General features: G+C 44.7%; 1 protein-coding gene across 2 annotated transcripts in view; it reads left to right on the forward strand.

Moving 5' to 3' along the window:
- Positions 1-12215: 12215 nt before the first annotated feature.
- The window catches only part of SHTN1 (shootin 1), a 117255-nt gene continuing 106010 nt past the window's right edge, over positions 12216-23460 (forward strand). For both annotated transcript variants that reach the window (XM_038757686.1, XM_038757687.1), the window contains exon 1: positions 12216-12356. In XM_038757686.1, coding sequence (XP_038613614.1) covers positions 12296-12356 — 61 coding nt within the window. In that variant the 5' untranslated portion in view covers positions 12216-12295. The remainder of the gene's footprint in view (positions 12357-23460) is intronic.

The raw sequence follows: 23460 nt of genomic DNA on the forward strand, positions 1-23460 counted from the left end.
TTATAGGATTTGTTTAATGTCATTTTAGAAGGGTGTTTAACCATCTAGCATTTCCCAGGGCTCTCAATAATGTACATGGAATCGACAAACATGGAGCAAGTAAGACTCTGTATTTTTTTTAATGGCATTTGTTACATGCTTACTATGTGCCAGGTACTATATTAAGTGCTGGAGTAGATATAAACTAATCAGATTGGACACAGTCATCATCATCATCATCAATTGTATTTATTGAGCACTTACTGTGTGCAGAGCACTGTACTAAGCGCTTGGGAAGTACAAGTTGGCAACATATAGAGACATTCCCTACCCAATAGTGGGCTCACAGTCTAAAAGGGGGAGACAGAGAACAAAACCAAACATACTAACAAAATAAAATAAATAGAATAGATATGTACAAGTAAAATAAATAAATAAATAAATAAATAGAGTAATAAATATGTACAAACATATATACATATATACAGGTGCTGTGGGGAAGGGAAGGAGGTAAGATGAGGGGGATGGAGAGGGGGACGAGGGGGAGAGGAAGGAAGGGGCTCAGTCTGGGAAGGCCTCCTGGAGGAGGTGAGCTCTCAGTAGGGCCTTGAAGGGAGGAAGAGACCTAGCTTGGCGGATTGGCAGAGGGAGGGCATTCCAGGCCCGGGGGATGACATGGCCCAGTCCATGACCCACGTGGAGCTCACAGTCTTAATCTCCATTTTACAGATGAAATAACAGACACACAGAGAAGTTAAGTGATTTGCCCAAGGTCACACAGCAGACAACTGTCAGAGGCAGGATTAGAACGCAGATCCTCTGATGCCCAGGCCTGTGCTGTAGCCATTATTCATTTGTTCATTCAATCGTATTTATTGAGCCCTTACCCTGTGCAGATCACTGTGCTAAGCAATTGGGAGAGAACAATACAAACAATAAACATACACATTCCCTACCCACAACGAGTTTACAGTCTAGAGGGCAACACTGCTTCTCTCTGCAGAGGTGACTGTTCTTCAAAGGCCTCCAGTGAACTCTTTTTGCCCAATCAATCAATCAGTGGTATTTATTGCAAGTCTAATGGACTGTACTTTGTCTGAATCCTCCTTGACCCTTATTCTCTTTTGTTGCTGCTGACCACTTCCTCCTCCTAGAAACTCTCTTTGACCTTAGTTTCACCATAACAATAAACTCATTCTCTTCATATCTCTCTGGAGTGCTCTTTTTCAGAGTCCTTTGCTGGTTCTTCTTTTTTCCTCTGCCCTTTACTGTGAGTTCCTTCTAAGTCTCTGTTCTGGGTCCTTCATCTTCTCACTCTACATTCATTCTCTCAGGAAGTTTATAGAGCAGTAGTAGTAATAGTAGTTGTTGCTGTTGTAGTGGAATATATTGAGCACCTACTAATTAGGCAGGGAATCGGTTTTATAGATGAGAAAACCTTTTTACTGTTGTATTCTCCCAAGAGCTCTGCACACAGTACGTACTCAATAAATACTATTGAATGAATGAATTGCAACACATTGAACTGAGCACTTGGGAAAGGAAAACAGAAGCAAGCAACAGATTCCCTGCCTACAAGAGGCTTAGAATCTGTGAGAATCAGACATATATAATATTTACAAAAGCAAGGAGAATGAGGATTAAAACAAATAATGCCAGTTGAAATATTCGCTAGACTATAGGCTTCTCTATTGTATTGGAAGATCCTTGAGAGCAGGGATTGGTTTATCTATTATTCTGCACTCACCCAAGCACTTAATATATTGCTCTGCACTCAGTAAGTACTTAATAAATACCAGTGACTGATGATAGATTAATCAGAATAAATCAGAATTAACCATGGACTAGAAAACTGAAAAGAAGGGCTGAGGAGGTATTCATTCATTCAATCATATTTATTGAGCACTTACTGTGTGCAAAGCACTGTACTAAGCACTTGGAAAGTACAAGTCAGCAACATATAGAGATGGTTCCTACCCAACAACGGGCTCACAGTCTAGAATATGAATGCATAAGTTCTGGGATGCTCCCTCCTAACTATATCTATCTTCCACACTACATTGAAAGCACCTTGAAGAGGAGGCTCATGCCTATTAATTCAATTGTACTCTTCCAAGAATTTAGCACAGGCCTGGGAGCTGGGATAGATGTGATACAATCAGATTGCACATGGTCCCTGACCCACATGAAGCTCACAGTCTGTAGTGGAGGAAAGAGAGGTTTGAATTCCTATTTTGCAGATGAGGAAATGGAGACACGGAGAAATTTTGTTTCTTAATGGTTTTTGTTAAACACTTCCTATGTTCCAGGCACTACACTAAGCACTGGGGTAGATAAAAGCTAATCAGGTTGGGCATAATCCATGTCCCACATGGGGCTCACCATTTTAATCCCCATTTTACAGATGAAATAGCTGAGTCACAGAGGAGTTTAGTGTCTTGCCCCAGATCAACCAACAGGTAAGTGTCAGAGCTGGGATTAGTACCCAGGTCACTTGAGTCCCACTCCCCATGCATTTGCCACTAGGACTTCTTTGGTTTGATGCAGGCATTAGAAGTTTTTGAGGAGTGGAGAGACCCATTCTGAACAATGTGTCAGGAAGACGATCCAGAGAGAAGCCTGGAGTATGAACAATGAGGCCATGCTGCCTCTGATGAAGAAAATGGTGTTCATGGTAGTCTGTACTGCCAGGTAAGGTCACTCTCTTTTCACCTAGAGGTCCTTATTTTAGCAGAAGAAAACGACATTCATAAAACTGTCTTGGGTCCCCATGCCCTGCTTTACTGATTTGTTATCTGCATCTACCTCAGTGCTTAACACAGGATTTGGTAGACTGTAAGCATGTTGTGGGCGGGGAATGCCCATCATTGTGGGCAGCGAATGTGTCTACTTATTCTTGTATGGTACTCTCCCAAGTACTTAGTACAGTGAGAGAACCAGCATGGCATAGTGGATAGAGCACGGACCTGAGACTCAGACGGTCATGGGTTCTAATCCCAGCTCTGCCACTTGTCTGCTGTGTGACCTTGGCAAAATCACTTCATTTCACTTCTCTGTGCCTCAGTTATCTCATCTGTAAAATGGGTATTGAGATTGTGAGTCCCACGTGAGACAGGGACTGTGTCCATCCCGATTCTCTTGAACGCTCACCAGCGCTTAATACAGTGCCTAGCACATAATGAACACTGAACAAATACCACAGTTATTATTATTCTAGTGGTCTGCACACATTAAGTACTCAATAAATACAACTGACTGGTAGTAAGCACTTATAAATACCCTAACTAGCTAACTAACTATCCCTTCCACCAGGCATGCCTGCAACTCCTTTATTTGAATCTTGATACTGATGCACCCTTTGGGGTGGGAAGAGTGTGATTTGAGGAAGCTAAACGGGTTTGAGAGAGAGAAATCATTTTGAAGAACTGAACTATATGAAATGGATTCCACTGGAAAAGATTCTAAAGTTATCTTAGCCAATTCCACCAGATAAATATGTTTGATGATTGTGGCCAAATTAGGACAGTTTTAAAAAGAGGTGAGCACTGATGCTACGGATCATCAGGATAATAGAAATAATTCATCTCTACACGCAGTCATTCTTGGTTAAGTCAAATTGATTGTTCTCTAGTAGAAGCTAGGCAATGACCTGAATCTCTGAAGTTAATCAGATAATCAAGAGTTTAAATCAAATGCTACTTCTAAAATGTTTTGTGAAAAGTTGTCTTGAAAAACTTCAGACTCAGAAGAAGAACACTGGAAAATTGCCCAAAATGGTTCCGGGTCTCTGGCAGGTGCTCTGTCAACTCAGAGGATAAAAGATGAAAGAATGTGATGCTGAAAAGACAGAATCATCTTATGACTCTAATAGCTCCTCTGGTTGTCTAAAAAGTGCCAGTTTTGAAATGATGCAATGAAGAAATGGTTCTTTTGTTTGCTCAGACTGTTTAGGGAACTGCCATGTCATTGGCAGAGATTGACTGTAAATGACAAAGGACTAAAGTTAACAAAGGAAAGGGGATTATCCGAAAAGGCAAATGATGGCATAAATGGCTTAAAATATTCACTGCTTAGAGCAAACAAAAGTGCAAACCCTCCATAATTTCTTCCTGTGATTCTAAGCGAAGGCTTAGGGTCTATTGGGAAAAAAAGTCGACAGTGTATTTAAATTAGAAATTGAATTTCCACGGAGAATTAATTAGTCTATGTCAGTGGTCACTCAATATATTGGCATAACGACATTTATAATCTGGAAATACCCTCATACAAAAACACAGATGATTAGAAGAGCTATCTCTGGATGAATCGACCAAAGGTAAATTAGAGCATCAGATTTGGGATTATGAATAAGGGAAAGATTACGAACAAATGAGTACAGAAAAAAATATTTGTCTGAGAGAGAGGACAGAGGGCTGGTCCTAAATAGCACCAGGTCAGTTTTATTCTCTATAGTGGGACCACATAATTCAAAATGGAATTGCTTCCAGAATTGAGCCTGTTACATTTAACTTGCCTCATAGGCTAAGTTAGCTGCACAACACTACTGACCGGTCCTTTGGGATCAAAGACAACTGTTCATGGTGAGATTTTGATCAATCTGTGTAAATATGACAGAAAGCCTGATGCAGGAGTGACCTTTATCTCAGGTGCTTTCTACAGTGTCTAGGGCCACTTTGGCTCTCCTTATTTGGGATGTCATCTCAGATCTTCAGCTTTAAGATAGTTACCCCGTTTCCCATTGCTGAACTTCAGTTGCATGATGCTCTCAATCTGTTGAGTTCAAAGAATTTACCAGTGGATGGGAACCATACTAAACCCCACACTAATCTTCAAGCTTCTTTTTTAGAAACTGTATTTGTTAAGAGCTTACAAGGTACCAGGCACTGTACTAGGCTCTGGGGTAGGTACAAACTAATCCAGTTGAACGCAGTCCATGTCCCACATGGGGCTCACAGTCTTAATTCTCATTTTGCAGGTGAGGTAACTGAGGCCCACAAAAGTTAAGTGGCTTGCCCTGGGTCACACAGCTGAGGAGTGGTGGTGCCAGGTTTAGAACGCAGGTCCTTCTGACTCCCAGGCCAGTGCTCTATCCACTAAGCCATGCTACTTCTCGATGTGCCAAATACTATGTGCTATGTGCTAAACACTGTATTAAGCATTGGGTTAGATAACTGAGTCAGACAGAGTCCTTGTCTCACATGGGGCTCATAGACTAAGTATAAGGGAAACAGGTATTTATTCCCCATTTTACAGATGAGGAAACTGAGGCACAGAGAGTGAAGTGACTTGCCCAGGGTTAAACAGTCAGCAGTGGTGGAAAGAGAACTAGAATCCAAGTTATTTGACTTCTAGGCCCAGGTTCTTTCCACTAGGCCCTGCTTCTTCCCCTTATGCTATTAATTAATCAGTGGTATTCACTGAGTGCTTCCTGTGTGCAGAACATTGTGATATATGCTTGGAAGAATATAATATGCTAATATATTTGAATAAGAGAGAAAACTGTATATTTATTAAATCATACACAATTATTCTCCCCACCTTTAAACGCTCATTGAAGGCACATCTCCTCCAAGAGGTCCTTCCTGATTAAGCCCTCTTTTCCTTTTTTTCCACTCCCTTCTATGTCACCCTGACTTGCGTCCTTTATTCATTCCCCCTCACAGCCCCAGAGCACTTCTGTACATAGCCACAATTTATTTATTTTAACGCCTGTCTCGCCCTCTAGGCTGTAAGCTTATTGTGGGCAGGGAATATGTCTATTATATTGTTATATTGCACTCTACCAAGTGCTTAGTACAGTACTCTGCACACAGTAAGTGTTCAATAAATACAATTGATTGATTGATTCTGACATGATGTCCCAGGCAATGAGGAGAACCAACATTAGGATTTATATCTGGGTGATTCTTCATCCCAGTTGGGTAACTGTCTTCATATGATGAGATTCTAGACTGTAAGCTCTTTGTGGGCAGGGAGCCTGTCTACCAACTCTGTTGTATTCTACTCTCCCAAGTACTTAGTGCAGTGGTCTGCACACAGTAAGTGCTCAATAAATAAATACAATGAAATAAGATTGACCCACTTGTGGTTCTAATAAATCTAAGGGTCGAGTAAATCAGGAAGCAAATCATTCACCTGCTGGCACACTAGGATTGGGTCTTTCAGCCCTTTCCCACCTTGACTCATCCAATCAATCCATCAGTAATCATCATCATCATTATCAGTGGTATTTATTGAGTGCTTAATGTATGCAGAACATGGTACTACATGCTTGGAAGAGGACAATACAACAGAATTCGTACACATGTTCCCTACCCACAAGAAGCTTTGAGTCTAGTGGGAGAGACAGACATTAAAACAGATTTTGGATAGATACCTAAATGCCGGGGGGCTAAGGGTTGGGTGAATATTAAGTGTTTAAAGGGTACAGATCCAAGGGTATAGATGACGTGGAAGAGAAAATGAAGGCTTAATTGTGCAGGGCCTTTTGAGAGAGATGTGATTTTAGTAAGGCTAAAAGTTCATGGCACAAATATTGTATCGGAGTGCTTGAAATACTCCACTGTCCTCTTCTGCATTGGCAATAATAGTTCCAAAAGATGGAACACTGGACTCCATGCTGTTGCATATTGATTCATCAATGGATTGTGCCACTTATTTATTAATCTAGTTTCTCTCCAACACTGAATATTGATTTTTTAATGAAATGAGCAACTACCAAATATGTCAGGAATAGCACAAAGAACTTTCTCCTGTATTCCCTATGGCACCTCCCCGGTTCCATGACCCTCAGAAAAGGAGATATACTGTTCAGTCGTTGGAATGGATTATTCTTTGAGGAGAAATGTCACGGGATTTCCAACGTGCCATCATGATTACCACCTTTTTTGAAAAAGGAGAGGAAGCTGATTGTGGAGATTGTGATACACCCCACTGTGGTTTAGTTCTTAGCTTTCCTTATGGTGCTGGAGTTCCTGAAAGGAGGGGAGCAGAGGGTTGGCAGGCCCTTGGCTTCAGAAAGGAGCCAGTTGCTGATGCCTCTCTCCTTTAGCATGGGCCTGAGTGGAAGAAGCCCTGAGTTCTAATTCCAGCTCTGCCATTTGCCTGCAGTGTGACCTTAGGCAAGCCACTTAACATCTCTGTTAGTCTACTCATTTTGAGAAGGAGATGAAATTATCTGTTCTCCTTCTCCCTTAGACTGAGAGCCATAAGGGATGGGGCTTTGTCTGACCTGATTGTTCTGAATCTGTCCCGTGTGTTTAGATCAATCAATCCATCAATCATATTTGAGTGCTTATTGTGTAGTGAGCGTCCTGTACTAAGCATTTGGGAGAGTATACAATATAACAGACTTGGTAGACATGCTCCCTGTCCACAACAAGTTTACAGTCTAGAAGGGGGATAGAGAAGCAGCATGACCTAATGGAAAGTAAAAAATGGTTTCTAATTCCAGCTCTGCCATTTACCAGATGTATGACCTTGGATAAGTCACTTAACCTCTCTGTGCCTTGATTTCTTCCTCTATAATGTGGGGATTCTATACCTGTCCTTCTTTCTTCTTAGACTGTGAGCCCCATGTGGGGCAGAGACTCTGACTGAACTGATTATCTTTTATCTACCCCAGGCACTTGTTATAGTGCTGGACACATATTAAGTGCTTAATGAGTACCACAATTTTTGTCATAATAGTGCTTGACACATTATAAGCACTTATCAAATACCACAATTATCATTATTCATTCCTGTCCTGTCTCCTTCTCATCTACTCACTCCCTATAGGCTTAGAGCAGCAGTTGACAATCAGTGAATTGATCGATTGATAAAACCTCACTGTCAATCATTTCATTTAAGAACCTAAATGGCAACATATATCCAGATGTACATTGGAGAAGTGGTCCAGGTCACCCAAGCCAGGCTCTTCTGGGATAATAATAATAATGATGATGGCATTTACGAAGTGCTTTCTATGTGCAAAGCACTGTTCTAAGCACTGGGGAGGTTACAAGGTGATCAGGTTGTCCCATGGGGGCTCACAGTCTTCATCCCCATTTTACAGATGAGGTAAATGAGGCACAGAGAAGTGAAGTGACTTGCCCAAAGTCACACAGCTGACAACTGGCGGGGCCAGGATTTGAACCGATGACCTCTGACTCCAAAGTCTGTGCTCTTTCCACTGAGGCTCTCTGAGGTCCACAGGGGCAGCTTGATGTCCAGGTGGCCAGAGTTGTCATCGCCATCATCATCATCATCAATGGCATTTATTGAGCACATACTATATCCAGAGCACCATACTAAGCACTTGGGAAGTACAATACAACAGAGTTGGAAGACATGTTCCCTGCCATGTCCCACATGGGGTCTCAGTCTTAATCCCCATTTTACAGATGAGGTAACAGTACATATGTGGGGCATGGACTGTGTCCAAACCGATTAGCTTTTATCTACTCCAGTGGTTAGTATAGTGCCTGGAACATAGTAGCATTTAACAACTACCATTGAAAAATAATATTAATAATAATAATGTTTCTGATATAAGAAAAGGATTAGGCTTCTGCAGCAATCTGAGTGTAGGAACATTCCCCTAAAGACAAATAATCTTTTCTATTTCTACATGCCTGAATAAATACAACCAACATTTCCAACATAATGGTATAGTGTTGTAAAGTTCCATTAGAAATGCCTGGTTTCATTGTCTGTTCCAATTACATAGCAATTCAGTAACACTTTTGAGCTAGAGTTAATTATCAGATCTATAATCAAACTGAGTGCTTTGTATCCTGTTCTGCATATGCAACTCCTTGAAACTCAACCTGTTTACCGTTCTGGAAATTAAAGCGGTTTTGTGAACAGAGATCCAATGTAATTTTGGAGACTTGTTACTATGAGGAGGGCTTTTGGAGTAGGAGCAAAGACTAGTCCATAGGTCTGGTAATGGGGAATTTATTTTTAAAAAGGCATCAACCAAAGGATTAGAAAATGACATTAACAAGAATTATGCAATCAAAATATTTCAAGGCTGTATATAGGGTAGGATGGCAGACACACATTCTGCCTCTCACTACTGTGTTAACTGAACTGCCGAACCTAGAAATGGAAGAAGTGTGGCCTAATGGTTGGAGCATGGGGCTGGAGTCAGAAGAACCTGGGTTCTAACCCCGGCTCTGCCACTTGTCTGTTGTGAGACCTTGGGTAAGTCACTTCTCTGTGCCTGTTACCTCATCCGTAAAACAGGGATTAAGACTGTGAGCCCCATGTTCCAACATGATTAGTTTGTATCTACCCCAGTGCTTAGTATAGTGGCTGGCACAAAGTTAGCACTTAACAAATACCATAAAAAAGAAGGCAATAATGTCTATTGACTGAACACTTGGGAAAGTACAATAGAGCTAGTCTACATGATACCTGCTCTCAACTGTTACTGTTGCCTGTGTACACAACTGCAATTGCTTCATCACTTCAGATTTAATGTTTGTAAATATGATTTTCCTTTTATTCCCACTACACGTCTACAATCTGTGCCTTCTGTCTCCTGCATTGAATTAAAAGCTCCTTGAGGGCAGTTACTGTCATCTACTTTTTGCACACACTCTCAAGTCCCAGTGCAGTGTTGTGCACATAGCACCCACTCAATAAATGCTTTTGGCAATTTACTGAATGCCCACTGAGCTAAATGCTTTTAGAACCCACTAGAAAGGATTGGTTGACAGGAACAGCCTTCTGGGAGTTTACAAACTCAAAAAGGAGACAAGAATCATTGTAGATGTGCAAAAATCAGTACTAACTGTAAGAATAAGGGTAATAGGAGATTCTCAATATTACTAGTGAGTGGGTGGTAATTGAAAAGTATGAAATCCTTCCCTAATTGGCATCATCCTTTCACAGGCACCCATCATTATCTTTTGAGGTGTCATTTTCTATTTGTTCCTAGCAGACTGCTCTTGCTTCACCTGAGTTGAGTTCAAACAGTGTGGGGAGAAGGGAGCGGATTTAGATATTATGGGTTATTTCTATTTGTCACATTCATGTCTCACCTCTGTTTTCATATTCAAAGATGCAGCTGAGATTGTGCTACTCTGCATATGTGGCTGGAAATCTCGATCGATCAATCAATCGTATTTATTGAGAGCTTGGAATAGTACAACACAATATAACAGACACATTCCCTGCCTATAGTAAGCGTTGTCTAGACCTATGAAGTCCCTTGGAAAGCAGTATGGGCTGGGAGTCAGAGGACATGAGTTTGAATCCTGACTAACATTTGCCAGCCATATGACCTTGGGCAAGTCATTTCATTACGCCTGTTTCTTCATCTGTAAAATAGAGGTTAACTACTTATTTTTCCTACTTAGACTGTAGGCCTTGAGTTCTAATCCCTGCTCTGCCGCTTGTCTGTTGGATGACCTTGGGCAAGCCACAACTTTTCTGTGCCTCGGTTTCTTCATCTAGAAAATATGGATTATCTACCGGTTCTACCTCCTACTCAGACTATGAGCCAGTAAGTGCTTAATAAATCATCACTGATTGATTGATTTCCAGCGCTCATGGGTACCTCATTTGCAGACCGCTCTGTCCGCGGATCGCTCTGTGCCTGGAGCCGCGGTGGTGGGATTAAAAATTTTTTAGAGAAGCACTGTGGTTTAGTGGAAAGAGCATGGGTTTGGGAGTCAGAGGTCATGGGTTCTAATCCCAGCTCCTCCACTTGTCAGCTGTGTGATTTTGGACAAGTCATTTAACTTCCCTGTGTCTGTTACCTCATCTGTAAAATGGGGATTAAGACTGTGAGCCCCACGTGAGACCTGATAGCCTTGTATCTACCCCAGCACTTAGAACAGCTCTTGGCAAATAGTAAGTGTTTAACAAATTCCATCATTATTATTATGCCTTGGGGGGCGAGGCAGGTTGCCCAGCCACTGAGCAATCCGCTCTCAATCCAGCTGTTGGAGCAAGTTAGTCTGTTGGCACTGGATGACTGGAATGAGGAGATAAAAATCTAATGAGAAAACATATCTTCACAGTTTTCCAGGGAGGGGGTGTGGGCAGCGCTTTATCCTCGCCCTTCCATCTATTTCAGCGTCCTGAGGGGGTTGGGGAGAGTTTGCCGGTAAGAACACAATGTTCGTGTTCTTGAGCTGCTTGCAAGCTGCTTCCTGCTTGATCTGGGCTTAATGGGCTCGGTGGGCATCACGGGCTTGTCCTCTTCCTCTTCTCCACCTCCTCCTCTCCTCTTCCACCTCTTCCTCTTCTCCACCTCCTCCTCTTCGCCCCCACCTCTTCCACCTCCTCTTCTCTTCTCTTCCACCTTCTCTTCTCTTCTCCTCCACCTCCTCTTCTCCTACTCCACCACCTCCTCTCCTCCTCCACCTCCTCTCCTCCTCCACCTCCTCCTCTTCTCCAAAACCGCTATATTTCTGGTCGTAGTGCTTGCCAGGGGGAGCAAAGCGAAGCGGAGCGCGCATCCCGTCCCGTCGCTTCCCAATCCCGTTAGTCCCCGCCCGCTCCCCCGCATGGATCGCGGGAGCAGGAGCAGGTGCAAGAGCAAGAAAGAGGAGGGGGACCAGCGGGAACGGGAAGGAGCAGGAGCAGCAGGAAGGAAAACAGGAATAGCAGGAATGAAAAGGAGCAGGAGCAGCAGGGAGGAAAAGGAAAGGAGTAGCAGGGAGGAAAAGGATAAGGAATAGCGGGGAGAAAAAGGAGAAGAAGCGGGAGTAGCAGGAATGAAAAGGAGCAGGAAGTAGCAGGAAGGAAAAAGAGCAGGAGTGGTAGGAAAGAAAAGGAGCTGGAGTAGGAGGGAGGAAAAGGAGAAGGAACAGGAGCAGCGGGAAGGGAAAGAAGAAGTAGCAGTCAGGAAAAGGATCAGGAGTAACGGGAAGGGAAAGGAGAAGGGATCAGGAAGGAGAAGGAGCAGCAGGAAGGAAAAGAAGAAGGGGGAGGGGGAGAAGGAGAAGGAGGAGGGCTGTGGAGGGGCGGGGCGAGGTGAGGTCCCGCGGAGCGCGTCCAGGTGTAGCCGCCGCCGCCTCCGCCTCCTGGGCCGCAGGTAAACGGGCTGATCTCGGTGTGCGGGAGGAAGGAGGAGGAGGAGAAGGAGGAGGCGGGTGGGCAACGGAACTTCCGGTAACCGCCAAGGCATCGCCCCCCCGCCGCCGTGCCCAGCCGTGCCCGCCCGGGCGCCCCGCGGCCCCCGCCCTCCCTCCCTCCGCCTGCGCCCCTGCGGCTCCCACCCGCCGCCACCGCCGCTCTGGCTTTGGCACCGGCAGCCCCGGGAGCCCGGGCGGCCCCAGAGGCACCGGCAGCCCCAGCCCCAGCCGCGGCCTTAGGCATGAACAGCGCGGACGAGGAGGAGAAGCAGCTGCAGCTCATCACCAGCCTCAAGGACCAAGGTACAGAGGCTCTGCCCCCCGCCGTACAGCGGGCACGGATCGCCGGGCGCGGATCGCGAGGCCCGGCCGGGGGACCCGGCCAGGGGGGCACGGGCCTCGGGGCGGGGCGGGGCTCCTGCCGCGCCCGCAGGATGCCGTCTCCTCCTCCTTTCCTCCACCTCCTCCTCTTCTCTTCCAGCTCCTCCTTCTCCTCCACCTCTTCCTCTTTTTTCCCCCTCTTCTTCTCTACCTTCTCCTCTTCTCCTCCACCTCCTCTTTTTTCCTCTCCATCTCCACCTTCTTTTCTCTTCTTCTCCACCTCCTCTTTTTTCCCCTCTTCTTCACCTCTTCCTTTTTACTCCTCTTTTCCACCTTCTCCTCTTTTTCCCTTCTCTCTTCCTCCACCACCTCCTCCTCTTTTTTCCCTTCTCTTTTCCTCCACCTCCTCTTTTTTCCCTTCTCTTTTCCTCCACCTCCTCTTTTTTCCCTTCTCTTTTCCTCCACCTCCTCTTTTTTCCCTTCTCTTTTCCTCCACCACCACCTCCTCTTTCTTCCCTTCTCGTTTCCTCCACCACCTCCTCCTATTTTTCCCCTTCTTTTTTTCTCCACCTCCTCCTCCTCTTTTTTCCCTTCTCTTTTCCTGCACCTCCTCCTCCTCTTTTTCCCCTTCTCTTTTCCTTCACCTCCTCTCCCCCTTCCCTTCCCCTCCCCCGGGTGGGGCTCCGCCTGTACGGGAGCAGATCAGTATTAAACAGCGGGTCCGGGCCCCTCGACTGCCTCCCCGCTCCAAAGGACTGCGGCAGATGTGAAAAATGCAAAGCGGCTGCGGTGTCCGGCAGGGCCGACCGATGGACAGATCCCTGCTTTTGCATCTGATCGGGGGCACTGGCAAGGGATCGAATATGCTCCTCCCCCCACCCCGGGATCCTTTCAGCTCCAGGGACACCCTGCCCCTCTCTAGGGCACACCCTCATCTTCCATCTTTAGTTCTGCTTTGGGCTAGTTCCCATTTTCTCTGCACACACAGGAGCTGAGCTTTCCCAGCCTGAAATGTGTTTTGTCAAGCTTCATTTTTTAGCAACTTATTAATCAGTGTGTCAACACTTGTCCTGGCTCAGAGAGCTGCTTTCATCAAGGTCAGCAGCTGGTAGTAGAATAACTAGGCCAGTGTGTGGAGTTTGCCGGGGGGGTCCAAAGGGACCAGATTTCTGGAGCTCAAAGTGGGACGGGGGTGGGGCTTCCAGGAGACAGAACTGCTGTGCCAGAGAGAAAGAAAAAGAAAGGACTGGAACAGGGAAGAAAAGGACACAGAAGAATGATGATAATAATAATGTTAATAACAGTTAAGCACTGTTTTAAGCGACGTGGTAGATACAAGTTAATCAGGTTTGATACAGTCCCTGTCCCACATGGGACTCATACTCTTAGTTCCCATTTTACAGATTAGGTAATTGAGGCCTAGTGAAGTGATTTGCCCAACGTCACACAGTAGAAAATTGGTAGAGCCGGAATTAGAACCCAAGTCCTCTGACTTCTAGGCCTGGCCTCTTTCTACCAGGCCATGCTGCCTGGAAGTGTGACAGCTGGTACCCCCAGGAGTTCTTCCTGGAGATGCTGAGGACAGAGCCCAAGGCAGCCCCTTCCATGTCGTTGCCGCCTGCTGGCACTTACCACTTCCTGCCATGGCCAGCCCACTCCGTGTTAGTCTTGACCATGGCCAATAGCAGGACTTTTGCTCCTTTACCAGGTTGAGAAGCAGCATGGCCTAGGGATGGAGAGTGGGCTCTAATCCCAGCTTCACCACTTGCCTATTGTGTTGACCCTGGAAAAGTCACTTCACTTTTCTGTGCCTCAGTTACCTCATCTGTAAAATGGGGATTAAGACTGTGAGCCCTATGTGGGACAGGGACTGTGTCCAACCTGATTAGCTTGCATCTCCCCTAGTGCTGAGTACAGTGCTTGGCCTAGAGTAAGTGCTTAAGAAATATCATGTATTATTGCTATTATTATTTTTTATTGTCTTGGGTAGTTGAAATTAGATACCAACTCGTGTGGGAGGTAGTTACATTAAGGTTCCCACCTTCATTCAGTCAATGGTATATATTGAGTGCTTATTGTGTGCAGAGCACTGCACTAAGCACTTGGGAGAGTGCAGTACAACAGAGTTGGGAGGCACATTCTCTGCCCAGGAGGAGCTTTCAATCTAGAGTACGCAAGCTCCTTGTGGGCAGGGAACATGTCTACCAACTCTATTATTGTGTACTCTCCCAAGTGTTTAGTACAGTGCTCTGCACGTAGTAAGAACTCAAATAGAGTTGAATCCCCTGTAATCTCGTTAATTGGGGCAGAGCATTCTGTTTCCTGAAAGTCATTGGACTGCCTACACCCAGGGAATGAGAATTTTTCAGTTTTTCACCTCCAGGGGATTGCTCCCAAGTGAAGTGTACTCAAGCACGTTTTTCCAAACTAGGCAATGACATTTGTTAAGTGCTTACTTTGTGCAGAGCATTGTACTGGGCTTTTGGGAAAGCTCAATACAACAGGCTGTAAAATGGGGATTAAGTACCTGTTCTCCCTCTACTTAGTCTGTGAATTGCATGTGGGACATGGATTGTATCCAATCTGATTAACTTGCATCTCTCCCAGTGCTTAAAACAGTGCATGACACATAAGGGTGTAATAAATACCATAAAAATGTTGGTAGATACAATTGCTGTTCAAAAGGAGCTTAAGGTCTACAGGAAATGGGAATTCATAGTGAAACCTATTTCTAAGATCTTTAATTGGTGGATTTGACAGATGCTTAAATCAAATGTAATCATGGATTGAAGAAGTGTAGGAGAGAAGCACTATGACATAGTGGAAAGGACACAGGCTTGGGAGTCAGAGCTCTTGTGTTCTAAACCTGGCTCTGCCACCTGTCTGCAGTCACTTAACTTCTCTGTGCCTCAGTTACCTCAGCAGCATGGCCTAGGGAATAGAGCATGAGCCTGGGAGTCAGAAGGACCAAGGTCTCAGCTCTGCCATTTATGTGTCCTGAGGCTCTGTTCAAATTAAGAATTTCTTTTAAATTGAGGTTTCAGCTCTTGGCTTGGGGGTGGGGTGGAGAGGGGATCCCCCCAAACTAGGGAATCTCCATCATTTCCTCTCCCAACCTGCTGGTTTCACCTCCATAACATTGCCAAGATCCGCCCTTTCCTCTCCATCCAAACCACTACCTTGTTGGTTCAATCTTTCATCCTATCCCGACTGGATTACTGCATCAGCCTCCTCTCTGATCTCCCATCCTCCTGTCTCTCCCTGCTTCAGTCTATACTTCACTCTGCTGCCCAGATTATCTTTGTGCAGAAACACTCCCCTCCACAAAAATATCCAGTGGTTGCCTGTCAACCTGTGAATCAAGCAAAAACTCCTCACTCTCAGCTTCAAAGCTCTCCACCTTGCCCCCTCCTACCTCACCTCCCTTCTCTCCTTCTATAGCCTAGCCCACGTCCTCCGCTTATCTGCCATTAACCTCCTCACTGTGTCTCGTTCTAGCCTGTCCCGCATTCAACCCCCGGCCCACATCCTTCCCCTGTCCTGGAATGCCCTCCTTCCACACATCTGCCAAACTAGCTCTCTTCCTCCCCTCAAAGTCCTACTGAGAGCTCACCTCCTCCAGGAGTCTTTCCCAGACTGAGCCCCTTTTTTCCTCTCCTCCTTCCCATTTCCCCCCACACACCTCCTTCCCCTCCCCACAGCACTTGTATATATTTGTACAGATTTATTACTCTATTTTACTTGTACATATTTACTATTCTATGTATTTTGCTAATGATGTGCATATAGCTATAATTCTATTTATTCTGATGGTTTTGACACCTGTCTACATGTTTTGTTTTGTTGTCTGTCTCCCCCTGTGAGCCCGTTGTTGGGTAGGGACCGTCTCTATATGTTGCCGACTTGTACTTCCCAAGCAGTTAGTACAGTGTTCTGCACACAGTAAGCGCTCAATAAATACGATTGAATGAATGAATATCTGTTCCTCCCTCTAGACTGTAAGATCCTTGAGTACTCTTAAATTTGTACTCTCTGAAACACTTAGTACAGTGCCCTTCATGCAGAGAGTTTAATAAACACCATTGATTGATCATATAGCAGTGGACAAGGCTCCCACCTAAAAGCTAACAGAATAACTGGAAGTCTTCTGGAAACTCAGGTTTTATGAAATGATTATCATCTTTTGAAAGCCATTCAATGGACCAGGAGGACTTGAAACCTTCAGAGTGCAGTAGTAATCTTACTTACCATATTCTCTGAAATTTATTTTTTTTGTTTGTTTTTTTAATGGTATTTAAGTTCGTCCTATCTGCCAGGCACTGTACTAAGTGCTATGGTAGATACAAGCTAATCAGGTTGGACACAGTCCATGTCCCATTTGGGGCTTCCCGTCCTAATCCTATTGTACAGATGAGGAGACTGAGGCACAGAGAAGTTAGGTGACTTGCCCATGGTCACACAATAGACAAATGGCAGAGCTGAGGCCCTGATCCATCTGACTCCCAAGCCTGTGCTCTATCCGCTAGGCCACGCTGCTTCTCAATTGCTTCCCATGTGACTGTAATTGGACCATTCATAAGACCTTCATTTGAGCAAGTCTTACCCGATCTGGTTGTCTGTGACTTATTGGGCTTAAGTGCAAGGAGAGGTACGGATTAGGTTCTCCCCATTGTTCCAGTTGGTTTTTGTGCTGTTAGGAATCAGATGGAGTAGTTACTTTGAGGAAAAGCCAGTAAGGAACAAAATTTGTTAGGAGCCCTGTGAGTGATAGTTTTTCCTGCAGGCCCAAGTTCCACTGCCTCTAAGGCAAACAGAAAAAAAACCTCATGTGAGGATAAAGTGCATTTTCTTCTTTTTCTAATGACGCAAGCTTTTAAGAGCCTTTCGGATGAGTCATCATCCTGCTTGGTGTGTTCTATTTTAGGATTCTACCTGTGTAGACATATTATTGAATAATGAGAGATTTTTCACATCCTAATCATTTCTGCACATCCCACTCCAAGGTTTTCCAAATGAAGGTAGGTGTGATAAAAAAATAATAATTGTGGTATTTGTAAAGCGCTTACTTTGTGCCAAGCACTGTTCTAAGCACTGGGGTAGAATCAAGTGTGCTGTACACCAACTGTGTTGAATATAATCTCCCTGTAGGCAGGGAACATGTCTGTCAACTTCGTTGTACTCTCCAAAGAGCTTAGTACAATGCTCTGCATCCAGTAAGCACTCAGTAAATACCGATTGATTGAATGTAACCGTCGTATTTATTCAGGGCTTACTATGTGCAGAACACTTTACTAAGCACCTACTGTACAATAGAACAGAATTAGCAGACATGTTCCCTGCCCATAACGAGCATACAGTCTGGAGAGGGAGACAGACATTAATATGATAAAATGCATCAATATAGATAGGCAAATTAATATGAACAAAACACATTAATATGACTCAAACATTAATATGAATCAAACACATGAATATGAATAAAGTACCATCTTTCAATGAATAAATAATGCATCAGCTTTGTTGACAGCGGTGTTGGGTAAACGCAGGTGAGGTGAAGCAGCAACTACTGCAGCTCCTCAGTTCGTTGGGAGCCCTTAGGTCGAGGTGAATCTTTTCTGGCTGGTGGAAACTCTGCCATTTGGCTTAAGCCCAGTGGTTTCAGAAGTTCCTCTGATTTGTCCCACCTCACTAACTGGCTCCCAGCCCAGGGCCTGCTCAGAGCCAGCTTGAGAGTGTTGGAGTGGTGGAATTTCCACTCCTCCAACCCCAAACCTTTGCTCCCAAGTCTAATCTTGCAGGGAGCCACCAGAAACGTAGCTCTGGCCTGGGTTTACAATCATACGGTGATAGTCTGGCATTAGATAAAACCTGAGAAATGTTGTGATTGAGGTTGTCCCTGAAGAAGGTTGTGAAGGATAATGATTGAGCATGTCATAATAATTGGAACAATCGCTAATTTATACTTACTCTTCTCAGGGCTTTGTGTCTCCTCAATCACACCTACTTCCTTGCAGAATGACTTCAAAACATTGTATGTTCCCTTCCAGGGAGCTGTATAATTAGCTATATTATATCTTTTCAGAAAGTTATATTACTGCCTTCTGTTATTTGAAGTCAGAGCGCTGATGTGTTATTACCTATTTTCAAGTTGAGATTGAGTTAGTCCTGATGTTCTTTGGGTTTCACTGATAGATGTTTAGGCCCAGAAAAATCTCAGCTGTGGAATCCTGCCCAGTTGCCAGTCCTACTGCCTTTTTTGTTGCTGATGAGTATGACATTTGTTAAGCACCTACTATGTGCCAAGCTCTGTACTAAGCACAGGGGTAGACACAGAATAGTCAGGTTGGATTCAGTCTCCCTGTCCCATATGGAGGTCACAGTGCAAAGACTGTTCAGGTCAGTTGGGCAGAATCTGCCCCTCGTGATACAGTTTGTCCTGCTAGTGGATACCAGCTGAGGGCATTCATCATTTTCTACACAGTAGGTGCTTCTGTTGCTAACGTTATGATGTGAACCCTGTTATTTTCATTGTCATGTTTACTGAGTGCTTCCTGTGTGCAAGTACTAAGTGCTTGGGAGAGTACAATACAGTAAACAGACACATTCCCTTGATTTGATGCACCTCCGCATCAGAGAAACTCCTTACCTTTGGCTTTTAAGGACTCAATCACTTTGCCCCCTCCTACTTTGCATTGTTGCTCTCCTCCTACACCCCAGCCCACACACTTCACTCCTCTAATGACAACCTACTCACTGTATCTCAATCTCGTCTATCTCACTGCCAACCTCTCATCCACGTTCTGCCTCTGGCCTGGTATGTCCTCCTTTTCCATATTTGACAGACAATTACTCTCCCCACCTTCAAAGCCTTATTGAAGGCACATCTCCTCCAAGAGACCTTCCCTGACCAAGCCTTTATTTCCTCTTTTCCCACTCCCTTCTACATCACCCTGATTGTTCCTCCCGTTATTCACTCCCTCTTCAGCTCCACAGCACTTTTCCCTGCTTAGTAATGGATTATAGTGAATCAGTCAATCATATTTTTTTAGCACTTGCTTTGCACAGTATTGGGAGAGTGCAATACAGTAGAGCTAGGACATATGGTATCTTCCTTCAGAGCTTACTGTCCAAATGATTTTGCATTCACACATGTTTGGAAGACCATATTTGTAAGACAGGATAACTTGTCTTTATCTTTGCCATAAATTTTGATTCTGGCCAGAAAGCATCGAGATGATCAACGCACAAGCTGTTAGGCTCTCAAAAAACATTCATATAAAACTATTACCCACATAAAATACATATATGTCTTAAAGGGAACTGTTGAAGTCCTAGGCACCTTTCAAGACTGGGAATATTTCTGCTGCCTTCAGCCAACTGAGAGAAAATCCCCAGCCCAAAGCAATTGCAGCTTTTTTAGTTCTTTTTGACATCTTTTTCAAAGAACCGAAAGCACAAGGTTAGGCTTGAATGGAAGTAAAGTCAGTACATGGAAAACCATTTTGAATTACCTGGCCAGGGTCATGTTCCATGCACTGTGCGGCTTCAGTAGTGCTAAAGACCCGAGTAAACCTTCATTTCCCCTACTCCCTCTCCCTTTTGCATTGCCCTTGCCCTTGGCTTTGTGTCCTATAAGCACTTGATATTCACTCCACCCTCTGCCCCACAGAGGTTGCCTATTTTAATGCCTGCCTTCCCCTGTAGACTCTGAACTCCTTATGGGTAGAGAACGTGCCTGCCAACTCTGTTGTGTTGTACTTAACCCAAGTTCTTAGTACAGTGTTCTGCACACAATAAGCTTTAAGTAAATACCGCTGACTGATTACTTCAATGCAGATTTATTCCCAAATCTACATCTCCAGCCATGATGTCTCTCCCTCTCTGCAGTCTCACATTTCCTCCTGCCTTCAAGACATCTCTACTTGGATGTCCTGCCGACACCTCAAACTTAATATGTCCAAAACAGTACTCCGTATCTTCCTAACCAAACCCTGACCTTCCCCTGATTTTTCCATCACTGTAGACAGAACCACCATCCTTCCTGTCTCACAAGCCTTGGTGTTAACCTAGACTCCTCTCTCTCATTCAACCCACATATCCAGTCCATCGCGAACTCCTGTTGGTTCAACCTTTACAACATCCAAACTGCTTCCACGTTAATCTATCACTTATCATATCTCTCCTTGATTACACTATCAGCCTCCTTGCTGACCTCTCTGCCTTCTGTCTCTCCTCAGTCCAGTCCATAGTTCACTCTGCTACCCGGATCATTTTTTTTTTTACAACATTTATTCCATGTTTCCCCACAACTCAAGAACCTCTTGTGGTAACCCATCCACCTCAGTTTTAAATAGAAATTCCTTACCATAAGCTTTAAATCACTCAATCCCCTTGCCCCCTCCTACCTCACCTCACTGCTCTCATACCATACCTCTCTGGTCTCCTACTAGAACCCAGCCCACCCCCACACTGTGCTCCTGTAATGGCAACCTCCTCCCTGTACCTCAGTCTTGTCTTTCTCGCTGCTGACCCCTTGCCCACACCCTCTCTCGGGCCTGAAACTACCTCTCTCTTCCTAGAGAGAAGCAGCATGGCTCAGTGGCAAGAGTACGGTCTTTGGAGTCAGAGGTTTTGGGTTCAAATCCCAGCTCTACCAATTGTCAGCTGTGTGACTTTGTGCAAGACACTTAACTTCTCTGGGCCTCAGTTACCTCATCTGTAAAATGGGGATTTAGACTCTGAGCCCCCTGTGGGACAACCTGATCACCTTATAACCTCCCCAGTGCTTAGAACAGTGCTTTGCACATAGTAAGCGCTTAATAAATGCTATCATTATTAGTGTTATTATTATTTGATAGACTATCACTCTCCTCAACTTCAAAGCCCTACTAAAGTCATATCTCCTTCAAGAGGCCTTCCCTGATAAAACCCCCTATTCACACACCCCCCACCCCCACCGCTTTCCCCATTGCCTATGCCTATACCCAGACCTTTCCACTAGACCATGCCAATTCTCTAGGATGTGCTTTCTCAGTCCATCAGCAGTGTAGCATTGTTCAAAGCAGTTCAGCTCTGCTAAGCAGGTTATCTGAGGAGGTTGGAAATCAATACGGGATACCCAAGTAGCTGTTGCATGATGAATTAAAATGGAACCTATGCCAGCTGGGAGAGTAGAACAAACTCCTTTAAAGGCAAGCAATGTAGTAGGACATTAGGCTGCAGGAAGACATCTGCAGCAGGCGGACCAGCCTGGGGTGGGACATCAAGGAAGAGGTTGTTGACTTTGAGTGGATACTTTTTAAAGACCAGGAGTCCAAGCGGCAGATTCAGAAACAGTAAGCAGGCACTGCAAGTAGCAAATGCAAAAGGTCGGAGGAGGGCAAGTTTTCAATACAAATGCCCTAGTGTAGGATGCAGTGTTGGTCATCGATTGGTTGTTTCACCCCTATGTGTGGCTAGGCTCACTGTCAATAGTACCACCTGTAGGGGTTGTATTCCGTACTCTCAAATGCTCTGCACTCAATAAATACCAATGGTCGATTGCCATCCTTGAACAGGAAAGACAGCAACGTTTGTGTAAGTAAGTGGTCTATTGAGCAGAGAGTTGGCTGATTTAGCTATTTCCACTGCTGAGCCAGAGATCTTATTCACGGAATATTTATAATTTAGCCCTGGAGGCATGTAAGGATGTCATTTATTTCTGGTGGCATTGAAACGGATCTGCAGAATCCAGATGTATAGAGACAAAAGCCTCCAGTGGCTCTCCAGGTCTAGTTGCAACGAGATCGAACTCTACACTAGCTTTCCGTCACCTGCTACACCCTAGCTCGCACCCTTGACTCGTGCCAAGCTCATCATGCTGTGATGAAGTTTCCCATCAGGGAATCATGGGAGAGGCTTGGCATTTGTAGTACTATAGTATTTGAGTGCCTACTGGCTACTATGCACTATACTAAGTGCTGTACTATACAGAAAACCAGTGTGGCCTAGAGGATAGAGTACAGACCTGGGAGTCAGGTGGACCTGGTTTAAATCCCAGCCCTGCCACTTGTCTGATGTGTGACCTTGGGCAAATCACTTAATAATAATAGTAATAGTAATAATTGTGGTATTTAAGCACTTACTATGTTCCAGGCATAGGTATCTACCCCAGTGCTCGGCACATAGTAAATGCTTAACAGATACCATTAAATATACAGAAGTGCTCAAGGTGATTATTAATCAGTACGTAGATGCTGGAGGGTTTGTAGGACTGGGAACATATTGCGGGAGACTTGTTGAAAGGGGTGGGGTTTTAGGAGGGCACTGAATGTGGTCTGTCGTATTTTGGAGGTAAGGGGGTTCCAGCCTGGGGGAACAGTGTGGGTCAGGAACAAAGGTGAGAGTGAAGTACAGTTGGAAGATGAGCTTGAAAGGAACAGGGAAAGCAGTGGGGGGGGTAGATAGTGAAGAGATCAGTTATTTAAGGTGGGGTTAATCGAGTGAGATCCTTGAAGCCGAGCATGAAGACTTTTGGTTTGATGTGGAGGATCTGGGAAATCAGTGGAGGGTTTTGGAAACCACACTTTCCCCCCAAACCCTCACTTTCTTGAGTTGAGCCACTGTAAAGACATCAAGGTCAAAAGCATAAACAGACAGGAAATTGCTGACTTTGTGGGTCCAAGTAATAGTAATGATGATGTGTTAAGCACTTATTGTGTGCCAAACACTGTTCTAAGTGCTGTGGCAGATTCAAGATAATCAGGTTGGACCCAGTCCCTGCCCACATGGGGCTTGCAGTCTAAGTAGGAGGGAGTATAATTTGATTGCCATCTTACAGATGAGGAAACTGAGACACAGAGAAGTTATGACATGTCCAAGGTCACAAAGCAGACAAGTGGTGGAGCTAGGATTAGAACCCAGGTCCTTCTGACTCCCAGGCCCATGCGCTATCCACTAGGCAATGCTGCTTCTCAGCAATTCAGACTTTGAACCCCATGTGGGACGTAGATTGTGTCCAACTTAATTACCTTGTATCTATCCCCGTGCTTAGTACAGGGCCTGGCACATAGTAAGCACTTAAATACCATGAGAAAGTCTACCAGCT

This window comes from Tachyglossus aculeatus, chromosome 16 (genome assembly GCF_015852505.1).
Source record: "Tachyglossus aculeatus isolate mTacAcu1 chromosome 16, mTacAcu1.pri, whole genome shotgun sequence".
Lineage (NCBI taxonomy): Eukaryota > Metazoa > Chordata > Mammalia > Monotremata > Tachyglossidae > Tachyglossus > Tachyglossus aculeatus.